Genomic DNA, 13,672 nt, shown 5'->3' with positions numbered 1-13,672 from the left:
AGTTCAAAGGAGCAGGATGGAAACATTTCTCAAATGAATCTAACAATGTACACTATAGTTTTTTTTTTTTTTTTTTCAAGAAAATGCAATTCATTCTAAAATCGAATGTTAATCTATCTTGAAGTACTTTTTTATCTTTTTTATTTTTTTACATTGGTCAGTTCATCAGGTGTTTGTGCTAAAACTGGCCATACACTAGCAGTTGTCATCTGTCCAGTACATATTCTATATAAAGTATATCATTTCTCTATTTACAGGACTGTGAAGAATGTATACGACTAGAGCCTTCATTCAGTAAGTGTTTCCAGAATGTGGAGGATCGATGCATGGGATGATTTCTGTAATCCTGTACTTTACGCATGAAGCATTGTTAATCTCTTTTCTTCAGAATATATTAGTGTTGGAAATTGCAACAGTTTAGTATTTTTATTAGCGGTACTTTTTTAGCACTGTTTACACAGCGCTTTACACAAATATTTTGTATATTTCACATCAGTCCCTGCCCTCAAGGGCTTACACTCTAAGGTCCCTAAGTCTCATTCATACATACACATATGTGGGCCAATTTAGACAGGAGCCAATTATTCTAACTACATGTCTTTGGAGTGTGGGAGGAAACCAGAGTACACGGAGGAAACCCACTCAGGCACAGGGAGACTACGTTGACTCCAGGCAGGTAGTGTCATGGTTAACTTATGTGTGTAGATAACAAACAGTAGGAAAGGCACACCAGCCTAGTGCATTACCACTGGCACCATTTATTAAAATTAAAAATAGTAAACTACATGCAAACACAGATGATTGTTAGGCTCACAGCTGGTGTTTCTATACCCTCCTCCTCGTGTGTCAGTAATTTAAAGAGCTGATATGGAATCGCTGCAACTTGCAACTTTATTTCCCTGCCAAGGTAAAGCATAATGGGCTGCTATACATCGCATAGTAGCCCATTATGTGTCACTTACCTGAAACCGAAGCTTGCGCTGTCCCCGCTGGCTGTAAGCGTCAATCTTCAGCCCTCTGCCTTCCAGGGCCGCAAAACTGGCTCTGTCTGGCCGGAGTCACGTGACGTCACTCAGGCGCATGCGCACGGGGGCCGCCAGTCACGGCATTATCCCGCTAGAAACAGCGTGCCTTTTCTAAAGTGCACATGCACGGAATACATCACTGTTAAGAGGACATTGTAAATATCTCCTAAACCGTGCAGGTTTAGGAGATCTTTCCAGCACCTACTGGTAAGCCCTAATCTAGGCTTACCTGTAGGTAAAAGTCGTTGTACGGGGTGTACAACGACTTTAACATTTTGTGTGTATGATTTTGATAACCATGTTCAACAATATAGCTGATATTTCATCACCTAAAACGCCACAGTGCTTTAGCTAGTAACTTTGTTTAAAAAAAAAGTCCTTTCACCTATGCAACACATACCAACCAGGTATGTTCGTGTTACTAAACCCAGGACCCTGCATTCCCTATATCTGGTCTCCCACAGTACACAACATGGAAATGCAATTATTTTAGTTAATATAAACTGCTAAGTACCTTTAGAGCCGGTTCACACTGGGGCAACTTAGGATCCGACTTGAAGTCGCCTCAAGTCGTCCTGTCGAGAAAAACAATGCAAGTGAATGGGAGCGGTGTTAATACACACGACTCAAGTCGCTCCGACTTCAAAAGAAGTTCCTGTACGACTTCAATCCGACTTGTAGGTGAGTTGTACCCATTGATTTCAATGGAAGTCGCCTCCAAGTCTGATCCAAGTCTGATCACTGTCTTAACTGAAGCGACTTTCCAGGAAGATAACATACATTTCTCAGGCAAACCTCTCCCTCCCTCCCCCTCCCTCTCCCAGAGCTGATTGTTGTTTTGATTGGCCACTGGAAAGTCTCCTGTCCTGGAGACGACTTCAACTCGTGTTGTAAATCGCCCCAGATCGCCCTGTGGTTCATGCTCAAGTCACCTCTGAAAGTCGCGCTGGAAGTCGTGTCGCCCTAGTGTGAACCGACTCTTACTCATTAGAAGTCACGAGACTTCTCTAAACTATCAGTGTCTGGATAAAGCTTGTAGGAGGAGTTTTCATTCTCCCATGAATATCCTATAAGAATGAAGGACCCCTGGCCCTCTGTCTGGACAGTGCTGATTGGTCCTGTGCTGATCACATGTACTCTCCAAAGGGAAACCTAAATAAAAAATCTAGCAAAACACACCAAACTGAGCATGTGCAGCTTGTCCTAGATCTCTGTACTATCAGGAAATGATTAGGGGACATGAAAGAAGAGATCAGAGAAGAAAGGATCGAACAGTCTTTTTACACAGTGCAGAGGATTAGCCCCTTGGGTTTCACAGTGTGTATAACGAGCATGTTTTACTGCATATACAGACTGATTTTTACTGTTGTGGGTTTAGTAACACTTTAAGATGCACTAATGGCCCAGATGTGTTGTCATGGATATGTTTTCCATATCCTTCACTGGATACATATGTAGGACACTAAAAGGTTTCTTCTTCCTATAAGATGTACTCCTCCTACAGAGGCTCATTCCCATCAGTGTGTAATGGGAGTGTAACTTGTATACATCAACTTCCTGGTTTGTTAGGGGACATAATAACAGAATACGAAATGTCATTCTCTTTCCTTCAGTTAAAGGCTACACTCGCAAAGCTTCAGCGCTGGAGGCCATGAAAGACTTCACCAAGGCTATGGATGTCTATCAGAAAGCATTGGAGCTGGACTCTGCATGCAAGGTACAGTATGCGGTTTAGACTGTCCCATATTTGTCAGTTGTCATTTTTTGTTACAATCACTTTAAAGTGGAACTTTACCCATAACCACTCAATAGAAAATGTTCTTTATCAAGGGACATAGATTCCACATTAATAATTATGCTTTCAAAATTGGTATGTGTAACTGATCCCACGGATTTAACTGTTTCAAAAAATGGTTGCTTTCCTGGAATTGCCAACTCATATTTGATTGTGTCTTCGTGGCTGATGTCATACCTGATCACATGTGCAGCACCATGGCAGTTGCAGATCAAACGGAAACGACTTCCTTGGCTGTAAACGTTATGGTGGTTTAATTCTTCTTTAAAGGGGTGTTCCACTCATTTTTTATGTTTATTAAAAGTAGGCAGCTACAAAAAGTGTAGCTGCTGGCTTTTAATAAACATACTCACCTGCTCCACGTTCCAGCGACACGCCGGCCGGGGCTCCGCTCCTCTCTCCATTAAGCAAGGACCAGTGTTATTTCCGATCCATGTATGGGCAGGCTGGTTGTACAGAAGTCGCTCAACTTCTGTACATTTTTTGCCACTCAATCGCCACCGCAGGGTACATTCGGCAGCACTAATCCATATATTGTGATGGGGAAGTCTCCCCGCTGTTGGAATACAAAGGCATAGTGGGGAGGATTCTCCCATCCACCTTGAATGTGTGGATGGGGAAATCAAGTCCTTTTTTTTTTTTTTTTTTTTTTTTTTTTAATGTATATTTTTGGCTCAACCCACTGTATCCCCAGCCCCATGCGGCAGCACTGGGGCAGTTATTTTGCTCCTAGCACTTGCACCGAAGAAGGGGAAATAAGTCGCATGTTCATTCATTCAGAAGTGGCGGGTATTTCACTTTTGCACTTTTGATCCAGTGGCTGAATGGAGCATTGTTCTAGAAAAGTGAGTACATGTTGCTGGGTGAAGTGAACTTTTTACTTTGCCCTACATGGGCAAACATAATGTTCAATTTAAATACTGATGAGGCAAATTTTTGCTTTAGATTTGCCTGATTTATGCAACATAATGTACTTTCCATAATAGAAGGGTGTGTGTGTGTGGTTTTTATATATGTTCCGCATGCCAGTAACTAAACACATTGGTGTATGTTGAGAATTCTGACAATGGTGAGCAATAAACCAATTTAAAGCAATTAAATTTGAGGTTGGCTATATACAGATTTATTAGGGGGGGGGGGGGGGGGGGGATCTTGATTCTTTTGTTCAGTTGTAGGGATTACTCACAGGTTTCCTGTTTGCATGATGGTGTTTTGCTGACCTATGATTTTAACTAGGTCGATAACGGCTTTCTGAAGAAAAGTATTGCAATAACTTTCATGATCTGTTCTCAGAAATATATATATATATATATATATATATATATATATATATATATATATATATATATATATATATATATATATATATATATATATATATATATATATATATATATATATATATATATAATTTAAAAAATATATTTGACCTTTTGTAGCATCAACCATCTGAGGGTTTGCTTTTATATAATGAGCTAAATGCCAGATATAGTTGATTCAGATCTATTGTGAACGACTAAAAAATAAATAAAAAGCAGTGTGTGTGTGTGTGTGTGTGTGTGTGTGTGTGTGTGTGTGTGTGTGTGTGTTGTTTTTTATCTCTTGAACTGTCTGAAGCTGTTGATTGGGAAGATGATGACAAACAAACTTGTAGCCAATAGAAAGTGGTTTTGCTATCCATGAATAACTTTATTCTAGTTCCACAAACTTGATTGGAGAAAAAACGATGCATAAATGTATATTGGGTGAGGACTATTTAAAGGAAACTGGTCACAATGTAATAGGAATAAAATAGTAAGGCAGGGGTCCTCAAACTATTGCGCTCCTCCCCAGTTGTACAGGAACTACAATTCCCATCATGTCTAGTCACGTCTCTGAAAGTCCGTTTTACATTGCCTCCGTGGGACGTTTAGTTCCGCAACAGCTGGCGGACCATAGTTTGGAGATCCCTGTAGTAAGGGATAGTTGTGGGTTGGGCACAAACCAGCGTGTCTATAATAGATTGTACACATAGTATAGAGCTGGACCCTCACACCTTATGTAACGTATTTTATGAGATGCTCAGTTGTTGAATACTATACAAAAAATACAGTAAAACATAATAAATGCACTGATCTGACAGTTCGGACATTTGAAATGGGAAGAGGTTATCAGATTTAACTTTATTTTATATAATCGCACAGGAAGCAAATGATGGATATCAGAGGTGTATGATGTCTCAGTACCACCGGAATGACAGTCCAGAAGATGTAAAGCGCAGGGCGATGTCAGATCCAGAAGTACAACAGATCATGAGTGATCCAGCAATGAGACTTATACTGGAACAAATGCAAAAGGACCCACAAGCACTGAGCGAGTGAGTAATACAAAAGGGTTGGCACAGGTCTACCTGGGTGTTTTTTTCCGTCTTTCCATATCTTTGTTCAGGTCTTGGGGCAGTACTAGGCTTGGGGGGGGGGGGGTGTACTGCATTTGTCTCCTGGGCCAGTACTAGTAATCTGTATTGACTGGTGGAGATGGTGCCCGTTTTAGACATTAGTCAGGCCTCAGTCATCGACAGCTAATGGACATTCTTTAGCTCCCTGATCCCAACAGTCTTTCAGCTTTTAATTTTTTTTAATGTTCTTGTTTTAGCCTACATTAAACTTGCCATGTACAGAGTAGTTGGTTGTATTTGTTCTCCAGGCAAAATTTCCCAGTTTTTATGTCCAGGTCAGATTTTGGGGTGAGGAGAAAGTTCATTGATGTTCCTAGCTCTGGTCTGTAGGTCAGGTTTTGGCATTGATGAAGTCTGTGAGACATGGCTGCCAGTCAGATTGGTGAAGGCTGTACCTGGCCAGTGCTCTTTCAGATGGGTCTCAAGAGACCTCTATTGGAATGGTAATGGCCCTTTTTAGTTAGATTGGGTTTCTAGAAGTGGGGCACCATGGGGTTCACTTGGTGGCAGTGCTGGTGGGGTTCTACAAGATCTGCTGCAGCCTGGGAGCTCCCCTACTCTGTCCAATATGGAGAGGAAAGCATGGTTGTCGGTGTCCTGAGGGATTTAAATGGTAATGGGAAGTTGGTACAATCTTCTGATCTGAGCTTTGGACTCCAGTGCTGCAAAGTACTGAAAATTAAAACTGCTGCCCTTTCCCCCTCCAACTAACCTGCCGCTCCCAATAGGCTTATATGGAAGTTATCCTGTTGCAAAATGTATACATTATAGGTGTGTGTGTGTGTGTGTGGTTGGGGGGGGGGCTACTTTGTGGGGGAAACTCTTTGCTAGGCTTGATATAGAGTATACATATATTGGCAATACGATTATGCAAAATATGTTCTATTATTATTTTAGCCACTCTCTGCTAATTTGCACAACAGATGTTAAATATGCAGCCAGATGGGGAAAAATGGAATCCCAGTCATTAGAGCTGCATGATTCTGGCTAAAATGAGAATCGCCATTTCTTTGCTTGGATTAAAGATCACGATTCTCCTGGTGTAACATCTTTCACATTATACCAAAAAATTGGGCTAACTTTACTTTTTTTTTTTTTTTTCACGAGCAACAAATATCTGGATATTTGCAAAATATAGTGTTGCTACAATGTATATAGAAAATGATCATCTCCCTTTTAAAATCACATTTTGTTGCTTTACAGCCTGAATTAAAGACAGTTTGTTTATATAGCTGCATTTGCTCAGTGCAATTTATAACCAAGTGAAAGATAGACGGAACACAAACATGTAAAAAATAACATAATAATGGAGTGGGGGGGGGGGGGTTGCCCCCTTTTTGTTTTAAAGCGGGGGTTCACCCCCAAAAAATGTTTTAACATTAAATCCAGCATACTAAGGACACTTACTGTATGCAGGTAATTTTTTTATTTAATTTTCCTCAGTACATACCGTTTATATTGTCATTTTGTCCAGGGCTTCCGGGTTCTGATGACTGCGGGACTGGGCGTTCCTATCCTTAATTACATGATTGACGGCTTGTGAAACGGTTCCCCTGTCGCACAACGCACGTCACCAGATTTCCGGAAATAGCCAAGCTTCGAGTCAGCACTATACGGCGCCTGCGCCCGCCATGTAGAGCTGACTGCGCAGGCGCCGTATAGTTCCGACTCGCAGCTTGGCTATTTCCGGAAATCTGGTGACGCGTGTTGTGCAACAGGGGAACTGTTTAACAAGCCGTCAATCATGTAATCAAAGGATAGGAACACTCAGTCCCGCAGTCATCAGAACCCTGAGGCAGGGATAGGAACGCCCAGTCTAGCAGTCATCAGAACCCGGAAGCCCTGGAGAAAATCAGAATATAACGGTATGTAAGGAGAAAAAAAAAAAAGACCTGCATACAGTAAATGTCCTTGGTATGCTGGCTCTAATGTTCGAAATTTGTTTTTAGGGTGAACCCCCACTTTAAGTAGTCTTCAGTCGGTTGGGATATGTCTCTACTGACTTTGCACATCTAGACTTTGCAATATTTGTCCACTTTTCTTTGCAGAACTGCTCAAGTTCACTTAAAGGGGTTGTAAAGGAAAATTTTTTTTTTTTTCATAATAAGCATCCTTTACCTGCAGACATTCCTCTTTTCACTTCCTCATTGTTCGTTTTTGCTCAGAAGTTGCTCTATTTCTTCTCTGTTCTGTTCACTTCCTGCTTGTCTGATTGTTACTCACCATCGTGAAGGGAGGCTTTACTGCGCTGGTCAGTAACATGCTCGCCCCCTCCTGGGAACTACATCTGTACGGCAAGACGCTCTCTGTGTTAGACTTGGAAGGGGGGGGGGGGGATTACTGGGCGTGCCGCAATGCATACTGGGAAATGTAGTTCTTGCATGAACGAGCGCCACAAACCAGGAAGTGAATGAGAGAACAGAAACTAGAATGCCGGAGGTGATATAGATGAAGGAATTTAATAGGTATTTACTCATTTTTTAACAGAATCATTACACTATTCTGTCTGTCTACCTTGCAGACATTAATTTTAGCCAAAACATTTTTTTCCTTTTAAATTTTAAGGTGACAGTTTGACTGCAGTCTTCAAGTCATTCCACAGATTTTCAAAGCCTTGTACACGCTTCTATTTTGTCTTTCAACTCGGCAGGTTGAACGAGAAAAAAAACTGACCCCTTATGTTGGAGCCGCTGTACTAACAATCCGAAGTGAGTACAGCGGCCTCTCCTGCTGTGCTATTGTGTTTTGCCAGAACAATGCCGGTCATGGCGCAGAGCGCTGCTTGGGAGCACGTTGGCAGACCTTTTTCAGTCATGATCCTTCCACAGAAGGTTCTGTGAGACCGGCTGCCGCACACACACAGGCTGAATGTCTTGATGAAAGATTGTATGGCTCAGAACAGTGGGAAACAAAGCCTTTCTTTTTGAAGTTTGCAGTCAGGGTGTCCAAGATGAGGTGACCTCCCACACACCAATAGACAAATGGTCATAGAGTAAAAGAAGCAGCCGGCAACTCCATAATATCAAGCGTATTTATTGTGAAGCCTTCACAGTGAGTACAGTCAGCCGCAGACTAGTTTTGGCAATGAGCCTTGTTCGGAGCACACTAGTCAGTTTCTGATGCCACCCGACATTCGACCTGTGTGTACTAAGCTCAAGTCTGACTAGGCCTTGCAGTGACATTCTTCTTTTTCGCCAACCACTGTGTGGTCATTGTTGCTGTGTGCTTGGGGTCATTGTCATGTTGGAAGGTGAATTTGGTCTCTCTCTCTCTCTCTCTCTCTCTCTCTCTCTCTCTCTCTCTCTCTCTCTCTCTCTCTCTCTCTCTCTCTCTCTCTCTCTCAACCCTCCCATACAAGCCATGTTTGTGGAGAATTTGGCCCAGATTCACAGAGAGCAGGCGCACATTACACCGCAGTAGAGTAACCAATGTACGCTACGCCAACGCAGCGCAGAAAGGCAAGGAATGCATTCAGCAAGCTATTGCTCCCAACGCTGCGTCAGCGTGGCGTAGGTGGAAGTGGGCGTGACCCCATGCAAATAATGGGCCGAGCGCCAGACAGATACGCATCACGAACTGCGCATGCGCCGTATAGTGGACGCATCCCCCTGCGCCTGCTCGCAACCACGTCGGAACAACTGCCTAAACTACGCCGGATCACTGCTTACGGCGTGAACGTAACCTACGCCCAGCCAGACACGTCCAATGTAAAATACGCCGGCTTGTGTTCCCTGGTGCAGACCTTTGCATGTCTGCTGCTGGGTTGCACCTCCTTTATGGGGAATAACTTTACGCCGGACGTACAACTTGCGCGCACCTCGCGTAGCCTGCACGCAGGTTCGTGAATCGGTGTATTTCCCTCATTTGCATGTTTGAATGGCCAATCAATGGGAGTGGCACATGCTCCCAGCCTAAATGTATGCCCACCCTATGCCGGCGTAAGCAAGATACGTCGGCGGGGTGTAGCCTGGTTTTAGGCGCATATCTGTTTGTGGGTCTGGCGCACAGATACGACGGCGCACATTTGCACTTACGTCGGCGTAAGTGCTTTGTGAATCTGGGCCTTTGAGTTTATTTTTTAAACTGGGCAATGAGCGGTCACTAATGGGTACCACATCCCTTTTTATAATGACAAACTCAATTATGACGAAACAATGGTATACAAGCAAACGTAAAAAAAATAATTAATTTTATTGATAAACATAGTTTCTTTGAAATAACAATAAATGTTCATGAGTAAGAAGTGGTTGCACATGATATCCAATGCCCCATACACACGATCCGAATATCGTACAACTTTTTCCGCTTTAATAGTTGCAAGTAGAAATTAAATGGTTATTAAAGTCAAAAATTCTCATATAACGGGGGAAAAAATAGTCTGTCATGTGTTGTGTATTTGTATTTTATTTTCGGACAACTGTACTGACTAAATGAAAATCGTACGATCTGGTACCATACGAGAATTTTTGCCTTTTTTTCCAGAAAATTGCACCTGCAGTTACCTCACACCCCGGAGGTTGGACTGTTGGGAGTGCTGGATTGATTGTTTCTCGTACTCATGCCAGGACTCTGTTACGTTTACTGTTATTCTACGCACGCAAAATCCTTCTACTACATTGGAAGGACATGGGGCCCCCTTTCGGCTCATGCCTTTTTGTGCCATGTTCATTGTATCCTCCCCAAGTTTAAACTGATCTACAAAAGCAGGGCATGCCCTTAAAAGTTCACCAAAGTATGGCAACCATGGCTGGATGTTTCAAAGACCTTCTGGGGGGAGGTAATCTCCTCACCGCCCTTCCAATAAAATTTGGAGAGTTGTGGCTTGATGCCCTCTTTCTTTTTTTTTTACTGCTGCCGCTCTATCTGGGCAGGATCTGCTTTCTGTTGTACTGAGGTTTTATTGCCTGCGGGCCTTTGGAGCTATACTGCTGATGTGGGGTCATTAGTGCTGTGGAGTTGAATGTGTGTGAATGGCGATGCTGCTTGGTTTTTGGGGTATTTGTGTTATGTACATTCTGCCTATATGTTCATTTCTGCACTGCTGTAGATTTCACTTGCATGTTTTAATGGCAGTCTTTACTGTTTTTTTTTTTTCTTTTATTGTTTCCTTTGGAAAACTTGAAAATAAACGCCTTTTAAAAAAAAATAAGCGGTTTCCACATAAATCCTGATGCCTTACCTTTTTTGTGGTTTTGTTTTCCCTACAGACACTTGAAAAATCCAGGCATTGCCCTGAAGATACAGAAATTAATGGATGTTGGGTTAATTGCCATCCGGTGATGAATCTCGTGGCCCCCCTCCTTTTGCCTCATGTTAAGAGCTGGTGTCCTCATCCCCCGATGCTGCCCCTATTTTTCTCTTCACTAGTTGTGGTTCAGTGGAGAGTTGGGGACTTTTATTAAAGGATCGCTCTGTGAACAGCAGAGCTGGGAAGAGATCCATGCGTCAGACACTATGCGCATATTTGTTCTGCTAATCTCTCCCAGTTGTTTAAGTTTATTGACCTGTAATAATGTAATAAAGACAAGCACGTGATGAGATTTGTGAATTTGTGTAATCCTTAATCTGCTTACTGTCTTAGTCTATAAAGTTTCTATAGGGATGGCTGAACTGGGTAAATGGATGCATGTGTGCATTTAAAACAAAAGTAAACCTTTGTACATATGCATGTTAACATGGCTATTCATATCAACTGTTTACAGTAAAACGGTTGTACCTAAATTAAGACTAGATTTGTTTTTTAAACTGAATTACTGCAAAACTTGGTACAATAAAGTATTACTCCAGACTTTTTTTTATTTTTTTTCAGAGGGCGAGGATTAGGACATTTTCAAGTGCTTATTGCTATTTTATGTAAAGTACTGGGGGGTTCATTTGGGTCCAATAAAAGACACCGGAAGTTTATAATCTTTGAGTTACTGCTACTTACAGAAGAATTGCACACTAGCAAAGAAAAAAACTGTAGGCAAGCACAGGTTATAAGCCTTGCCTACAATCGACATGCCTCTAAATTATTATTTTTTTTGCAAGTGTCCTAGTAGGACGAATGTGTCTTCAGCTCTGCTGTTGTGAAGACTAACTTTTTATTTTATTTTTCTAGCTACTTTCTTCCGTCAAGATTCCTTTACATTGATTGCCACAAGCAATTTTATCCAAACTCGCTACTATCCACCATAGTAACTAGGGTTGTCCCGATACCGATACTAGTATCGGTATCGGGACCGATACTGAGCATTTGCGCGAGTACTTGTACTCGCGCAAATGCTCCCGATGCTTCTGCCGATACTATTTTTTTTTTTTCCCTCAAGTGACGAGAGGGGGCGGAGAGCGGGTGCAGAGAGGGGGTGGAGAGCAGGGGGCTGAGAATGGGTGGGGAGACAGCGGAGATCATTGGAATTGCTTAGAACGGCGGAGAGCGGGACTGAGAAGGGGCGGAGACCTAGCGGCGAAGATCGTGCTAAGTGCTGAGCTGAGAGTGGGCGGAACGGGGCGGAGAGCAGGTGGAGATCAGACGAGCAGGAAGGACATCGTAGCAGGCAGGCAAGTAAAAGATTCTGTGAAGTGACTATAGCTATTTAGACGTAACGCAGCAATGTGCTTCTGTCCAGCCTGATTCTCGGCACCCGCCCGCACTCCCGCAGCATCGCTCCCTGACGTTTGTCACATTAGAGCTGGGGATGGAAAGCTTTTCCTAGGCGGCTCCTCCCCGGCTCTGACATGTCTCACAGGTCATGAGGAGGAGCCTGAGAGGAGGGGCAGCTCTCTCACTGAATTGAGCCACGCTGTATCTGAGGTCTGTGTTCGGAGGAGTGAGTTTTAAAGTGTGCTAAGTGTGCCAATCTGCCCAGGAAAAGCTTTCCATCACCAGCTCTAGTGTGACAAACGTCAGGGAGCGATGCTGCAGGAGTGCTGGCGGGTGCCGAGAATCCAGCTGGACAGAAGCACATTGCTGTGTTACATCTAAATACAGAAGCCTGGCTTCCGCCCACCCTCTCCAGCCACAGGGTGTCTGTGCTGGGAGAGGGAAGACATTCCTGTATCCACCACCCACCTGCACTCACCTACATGCTGTACCCAACTGCACCAACCTACACCCACTGCCCACCTGCCCTCTGTACTCCCCTGCACCCACTTGCACTCTGCACCCACTACCGATCTGCACTCTGCACCAACCTACACCCACTGCCCACCTGCCCTCTGTACTCCCCTGCACCCACTTGCACTCTGCACCCACCACCGATCTGCACCAACCTACACCCACTGCCCACCTGCACCCTGCCCTCTGTACTCCCCTGCACCCACTTGCACTCTGCACCCACCACCGATCTGCACTCTGCACCCACCTGCATGCTGTACCCAACTACACCCACTGCCCACCTGCACCCTGCCCTCTGTACTCCCCTGCACCCACTTGCACTCTGCACCCACCACCGATCTGCACTCTGCACCCACCTGCATGCTGTACCCAACTACACCCACTGCCCACCTGCACCCTGCCCTCTGTACTCCCCTGCACCTACTTGCACTCTGCACCCACCACCGATCTGCACTCTGCACCCAACTGCACCAACCTACACCCACTGCCCACCTGCACCCACCACCGATCTGCACTCTGCACCCACCTGCACGCTGTACCCAACTGCACCCACCTACACCCACTTGCACGCTGTACCCACTGCCCACCTGCACCCTGCCCTCTGTACTTTCCTGCACCCACCACCCATCTGCACCCACCACCCACCTGCACGCTATACCCACCTGCACCCACTGCCCACCTGCACCCTTCCCTCTGTACTCCCCTGCACCCACCACTTACCTGCACTCTGCACCCACCTGCACTCTGCACCACCCTGCACACTGCACCCACCTGCACTCTGGACCCACCTGCACACTGCACCCACCTGTACTCTGGACCCACTTGCACCCTGCCCTATATACTCCCCTTCACTCTCTGCCACCTATCAATGCCAGCTAACCTGTTAGTGCCCATCAGCACCAGCCACTAGTCGGTGCCCAAAAGTGCCACCTATCAGTACCAGCCACCTATTAGTCCCCATCTGTCACATGACATTGAAAAAAAAGTATCGTTATTCGGTATCGGCGAGTACTTGAAAAAAAGTATCGGTACTTGTACTCGGTCCTAAAAAAGTGGTATCGGGACAACCCTAATAGTAACCCTGAGCCCTCAAAGTTTGGACTGTATTGTAATTGCACCCCACTGACCCAGACTTTTGTCGAGTGAGTCTGGAAGTAATCCTCAAGCGCTGGGCTTTGTGTGGGCACTTTTCAGAATTGGTTCTGGTTAAAGTGGTTGTATACCCCCGAATTGTGAGTTTTACCTATAGGTAAGGCTTGCCTATAAGTAGTGGAAATCTCTCCTAAACGTGCACCGATATTTACCTTGTTGTGTGCCGA

General features: G+C 44.3%; 1 protein-coding gene across 1 annotated transcript in view; it reads left to right on the top strand.

Annotated features, from left to right (window-relative positions):
* STIP1 (stress induced phosphoprotein 1) overlaps positions 1–10,899 on the top strand; it is a 53,495-nt gene extending 42,596 nt beyond the window's left edge. Inside the window, exons 11-14 of the mRNA XM_040329043.1 lie at positions 258–294; positions 2,639–2,742; positions 5,004–5,176; positions 10,465–10,899. Coding sequence (XP_040184977.1) covers positions 258–294; positions 2,639–2,742; positions 5,004–5,176; positions 10,465–10,537 — 387 coding nt within the window. The 3' untranslated portion in view covers positions 10,538–10,899. The remainder of the gene's footprint in view (positions 1–257; positions 295–2,638; positions 2,743–5,003; positions 5,177–10,464) is intronic.
* Positions 10,900–13,672: the final 2,773 nt, after the last annotated feature.

This window comes from Rana temporaria, chromosome 11, assembly GCF_905171775.1.
Source record: "Rana temporaria chromosome 11, aRanTem1.1, whole genome shotgun sequence".
NCBI classification, from domain to species: domain Eukaryota; kingdom Metazoa; phylum Chordata; class Amphibia; order Anura; family Ranidae; genus Rana; species Rana temporaria.
The sequence above is the reverse complement of the archived record's forward strand: the minus strand, read 5'-3'. Positions and strand labels throughout refer to the sequence as shown.